Source organism: Phyllobates terribilis, unplaced genomic scaffold (genome assembly GCF_046119375.1).
Source record: "Phyllobates terribilis strain yellow unplaced genomic scaffold, ASM4611937v1 Scaffold_12__6_contigs__length_324123572, whole genome shotgun sequence".
Taxonomy (NCBI): Eukaryota; Metazoa; Chordata; class Amphibia; order Anura; family Dendrobatidae; genus Phyllobates; species Phyllobates terribilis.
Genome location: NW_027362772.1, coordinates 230,328,592 through 230,334,530, shown reverse-complemented (window position 1 = coordinate 230,334,530; position 5,939 = coordinate 230,328,592). Strand labels below are relative to the sequence as shown.

Here is a 5,939-nt window from a genome sequence, read left to right as displayed (position 1 = left end):
CTGAGAGGTCCAAGATGCCCTAATAGCAGGGGCACATCGGGATCTCATACGCAGACAAATAAGATGTTCTCTGTCCTGTCCATTTATTCTGATATCAGTTATATTCCTGGGGAAGCCGGGTGACAATCAATATGGCTTTGTTTACTATTCAAATTATTTCCCCCTTCACTCCCTGCCTTTACAAAGCCATAAAACGAAGTAAACCACGGCATCAGGAAAGTAGAAAAGCTGAGTAACAATGAAATAAACGTACGATACATCAACAACGATTGGATTCACTTTTGTGTGGTTTTTTTTTTTTATTTGAAATATGAAAATATAGAAAAATGTATCATAAAATGTCTGTAAAAATGTAAACAAAAGAAAGTGCAAATAATACATATATACAAAGCCTTGTTGCACATTGCCCTGCCATGTCTTAACCCCTTAGTCACTAGAGAGCACAGCAAAATCTTTGTTGTCTTGCAAATAAATGGTTAAAATAAATCATGCAAATCGCATACTCTTTATAAACCCTTTGGGTTCACCAGGGTTCTTTTTTTACCCCTATATATATATTCAATCCCCTTAAAGGACTAAATGACCCCACAGTGTATTGCTTAGAATACTTTTCCATGCGACAAGTAGTTGAGTAGTTAGGAACATATTTACAAAGGAAATGATGGATGTGCAATAAATGATAATGGAAGTATTGCATTTGAGTCCACGCTTGGCCTGAACCATCTTCTCCAGATGGAGTAGATGAGTTTTTGTGTGGTTGAACAAGTTCACACTTAGAGTTTACCAAGGTCTCCAGATGGAGCTGGTTGGTTCAGGTGGGCTTGGAGCTTGTGGTCTTGGTGCTGACTGGTTAGGAGAGGAGCAGAACATTTCTGATCTCCTGGGGCTGAGGTGAAGCACAATTCTTGGGGTACTGCTGACTTTCGCACTGGGGGATTTGGTGCAATCTTGGCAGCAAAGTTCTGGGCTTCTCTGCAGATGGTCCAGGAGGCGATTGCAGGTCTCTCCAGCTATGGCATTGCTCTTACTGAGGAGACCACTGAGACGTTCTAGACAAGCTCTGTAGCCTTCTCTGTATTTTTCTGTAGAGCCTTAAAAAAAAAGAATAGAAGTTGGTTACAACGCAACCCTATTATTAAGAGGCAATGAACCTACAATGCACCAGCTAGTGATCCCACAAAAACTCAAGAGTCAGCACGGGATTATTTATTTTGTTTTATTCTTGCCCATGATAATGTCCCAAGGTAGTGAAATACTATCAATATACTAAAACAATAATTTTGAGGATAGAGCATATACTTACTTTGTGTTGGCACTGGAGGGATGTCCTTGAGGAAACGAACTGTCATCTCCAGAATATCAGCTTTTTCGAGTTTGGAATATCTGGAATTCTAGGGGGAAAGAAGAAAGGAGAAGGTTACAACCAAAAACTCTATATGTTATATGTTTGACCTATGGCTAATGCTCAATATGTGACTTTAGAAATGTATCTATAATGTTTATGTAGGAAGAAGGAGAAGAAAAAGGAGAAGAAAAAGAAGAAGAAGAAGGAGAAGAAAAAGAAGAAGGAGAAGAAAAAGAAGGAGAAGAAAAAGGAGGAGAAGATAAAGAAGAAGAAGGAAATGAAGAAGGAGAAGTAGAAGAAGAAGTAGAAGACAAAATAATCATCATCATACTTACATCTTTTCCTATCAGAGGCAGAATGAGTGTTTTCAGCTGGTTGAGGCTCTCATTGATCCTTGCTCTCCTCCTTTTCTCCATCAGAGGTTTGAGAGTCTGCAAAATAAGGTGCAGCATTTGGTTAATATGTGGTTACAATTCTCATAAGAAGACTCATCCTTAGAACAAGTCAGCACAGATACAATGTAGGATCCAGGTCTCACCTTTCTCAGCTCACTGGCTTCCTTGCTCTTTTTCCCAGGCTTATGCTGATAGCTGGGGGCAGTTTCAGAGATGATTATGCTGGGTGCCATGGCTCAGGGACAGGCTCACTGTGCAGCTGGTAAGAGGTAGTGTCTAGAATGGATGCTGCTCGGCTATTTATGGGAGCTTCTGGGAGAAACTCCACCCATGCTGGGGATGGACAAAGACCTTGGGGGGAACACACCCAATTCTCTTCCCTCCTCTATGTGCAATAATTCCAAGAGCCATCTGTTCTAGGCAGGTAACTGACTCCACCACTTGTATGCAAAAATAAAATAATAAAAAAAATAAATTAGACATAGATCTATCAATGTATCAACTGGTTTTGAGGAGATCAATCACTAATTGAAGAATTGCATTAAAAATGTGCAAAGTCGCTATGTACTACTTATACATTATATATCTCGATTGTTCTATATCTATCTATCTATCTATCTTATATCTATCTATCTCATATCTGCCTATCTATTTTGCCTAATATTTAAATATTTTCCTAATGTGTATACCTATGACATTATTTTTTGTAAATTAGTATCAGTAAAGAAAAGAAACAGACATGTCTTTGTTGCTTGCATTGTCCTACTCTGTGTGTATATTGTATTAATGTGGATCGTGCACTTAGGAATAAACTACATTTTGCCACAAAACACCTAGTAAAATTTTCGAGGTAAACATTCATATGCAAAAACCCGACATCAAGACTTAATTTGACTGTACTTTACATTTGCAAACGCACATGGCTTGTGTATATTCTGAACTATTGTGTATGACAGTTGTGATCTGCAAATAATAAATTAAAGGATAGATAGAAAGAAAGCCAAAGCTGTGCTGCACCTATATATGTTCATTTTACCGACCAGCTATCTATCTACATCTACAGTATCTATCTATATCATCTATCATCTATCTATTATCTATCGATCTCATATCTATCTATCTATCTATCTATCATCTATCTATCATCTATCTATCATCTATCTATTATCTATCTATCTATCTATTATCTATCTATCTATCTATCTATCATCTATCTATCATCTATCTATTATCTATCTACAGTATCTATCTATCTACAGGATTTATCTGTCTATCTACAGTATCTATTATCTATCCCACATCTATATATCTATCCTATATCTATCTGTTATCTATCGATCTATCTCTCATCTATCTATCTATTATCTATCTATTATCTATCTATCTATATATCTATCGATCTATCTCTCATCTATCTATGTATTATATATCTATTATCTATCTATCTATCTATCTATCTCACATCTACATATCTATCCTATATCTATCGATCTATCTCTCATCTATCTATCTATTATATATATATATATATATATATATATATCACATATCTATCTATCTATCTATCAATTCAATTCAAAGAAGCTTTATTGGCAGGACCAAATAAACATTCGTTTTACCAAAGCATGTGTACAGTAGAGAATAGGGATAGGGACTGTGGGGATGATGGATATGGATCTATCTATCCCATATCTATCTATCTTTCTTTTCCCATATCTATCTATCTATTGTGAAAAATATAATATAACTGCAGCCAAAAACAGCTTGGAAAATCCCCCTAGACAGGTAATTGCACATGGGACTTACACCCCAAGCCAAGCTACTGTATTAGGTGGGCATATGGGTGAAACATTAGAGCTGATGTGATTGGCTGAGGGTCGCTGTATACAGAGTTGCTGATTGCATCTCTAATGAGTTTTATACAAAGTATTCTCAGTATTTTATGTTGTCTGCATTGGTTTCCTAATCATCATGTCCCCTAAAATCCAGGGAGGGGGGATGGGTGGGGGTCACTATGACATATGAAGGCTTCAGCCCAACAGCAGATTTAACAACAAGAGCAGATGTGACATCTATGTATGTAAATGATTGTGTCATTGATAACCTGGACAGAGGCCCCAGACTGCACCTGGCCTAACTCCTCCACGTGCTCCTGGTGTGGCTCCCAAGCCTCTGGTTGGCTGTTTGGGGTGCAATGTAATCCCTGTCCTCATCAGGACCACCTCTATGTCCTCACCCCATCCCCCTTCACTGTTTTTTGTTATGTTTGAATTTTCAGTTGGGATTTGACTATTGAAATAAATATTGGCTTGGGTTCTCCCATCTGGGGGGTCAATGTATAAACACCCCCTTCAAATTTGGGTAACAAAGTAGCAAGCAGCTGGCAGGGTGTCATAGCTGGATTGGTGCTACTTACAAGGCAGCCTTTGTCCTCCATGAAATGTATGAGATATAGTGCACAAGTTTGGCTTGGTTTGGGATTATATGCGACCCATAACAGTAGGAAGCTAAACTGCATCCCAAGCTGTAATTATCTGTATTCTCACAATGTACACACAGCAGATGACTACTCACTACTCTATAAAATCATGATGGGCTTATAAAATCTCCTCCATGCTATAGGATTTGGGTCAAGGCATCAAGTATTACATCTGTATATGGATCAGACTCTACTGTAGTATGCTTGTTAATAGAATTATACTTTACTTATTTTCCATATTTGTTACTATGTAGATGGGTGAATAATATGGGGAACAGAGTTTAAACTACAGAAAATACCCTAAAATAGTATTATAATATCCAGCTATAATATTATTATATCCTGTATGAACATTATAATAGTCTATAGGAGTGTTATTAGGCTTTATAATTGTGTTTTATTATATGTCACATCCTCATATAATCACTTAATGCCTCTTTCAGTACCAAAGTAGACATATTGGGGCATTGTATGATAGGATATGCTGTACAGAGACAATATATGTTATATTTGGAGAATTATATCTCTACCTATGTCAAGCAAAAACTGTAAGATATACTATAGCATCATATTATATTATCTGTCATATTATTAATATAACTTCTGATAGGAGTAAATGTTAGATTGTATTATTGTTACTTTACTATATGCTGTACAGGATCATTGTAATTTGGGCATTATATGTTTCTGCATCTTGCAATGCAGCCTTATGTTACACAGGAGCACAATATGTTATATTGGCACATACATACATTACTATATGTGGTGCACTGGCATTATATGATATTCTGCACTAAACCTTACTAAGTATTAGGCTTTATATCCTATAATGGAGCATTATATGCTTCCACATGTTGCAGTGCTATATATTTAATATCACTATACTAATATATTGAATAATATTACTAAAATATAATATATTTTAATAATATAATATTAGTATTATTTCATGCTATAACTAATATTACTATGCTAATATATTGAATAATATTACTATAATATAATATATTTTATTAATATAATAGTATAATTTAATATTATATTTAACTAATATTCCTATAGTAATATGTTTAATATCACTATACTTTACCCAGATGTACTGTATATTGGGGCTTTATATGTTGCACAGTAGTAATATATTCTCATGTTGTATTGCATCATTAGGTTACTGTATGCTGTGCAGTAGTGGTAATTGTTATACTAGGAACATGCATTGCATCATACACTTTTACATTATATAAATTATTATATTATTTATAATATTATTACTTGTTTTTACTGCAGGATATATCAATAGAAAATGTCCTATATTTCCAGAGCTGACAGAACATTATTGCACAAGTCTGATAAATCTTATTATTTTCTACTAATGTACTGATATTGGAGATGTATCTGGGTCACTTCAGCCCCTGGTCTCATACATTGTATTGCAGGAGATTACACTGGGGCTGGGATGGAAGCTGCACGCGTCTGACACACTTCAAATTCCCCGCCGCCCCCTCCTGTCTCCCCCTGGGACCCCTCTCTGCCCATCCTCCAGCTTACACGCTTCACAATCCAAACTTTTTCCATAGCAGTTTTTTTGTTCTCTTTTTAAATAAACACATTTTGGCTTGGCTGCTCCATCTGTTATAGATGGAACAAAGGAGATCGGTTGTATATATCTATGACTATATGGATGGGATGAGGGGGGGGTCCATAAATGCTCAGGGAGGGGGAG

At 36.1% G+C, this 5,939-nt stretch overlaps 1 protein-coding gene across 1 annotated transcript; it reads right to left on the bottom strand.

Moving 5' to 3' along the window:
- Positions 1-305: 305 nt before the first annotated feature.
- On the bottom strand, positions 306-2,037 carry HES2 (hes family bHLH transcription factor 2). Its single transcript, XM_073657864.1, has 4 exons — positions 1,884-2,037; positions 1,681-1,776; positions 1,304-1,391; positions 306-1,091 (listed from the first exon to the last, which is right to left on the bottom strand). Exons 1-4 carry the CDS (start codon positions 1,971-1,973, stop codon positions 781-783), a joined length of 585 nt encoding a protein of 194 aa, XP_073513965.1. The 5' UTR covers positions 1,974-2,037; the 3' UTR covers positions 306-780.
- Between the last annotated feature and the right edge of the window lie 3,902 nt (positions 2,038-5,939).

Coding starts and splice junctions, on each gene's coding strand:
- HES2 (XM_073657864.1), bottom strand. CDS start 1,973: ATGGCACCCAGCATAATCATCTCTGAAACTGCCCCCAGCTATCAGCAT. Junction 1,777..1,883: donor AAGCCAGTGAGCTGAGAAAG/GTGAGACCTGGA, acceptor CTTATTTTGCAG/ACTCTCAAACCTCTGATGGA. Junction 1,092..1,303: donor CCCTCCAGTGCCAACACAAA/GTAAGTATATGC, acceptor TTTTTTTTTAAG/GCTCTACAGAAAAATACAGA.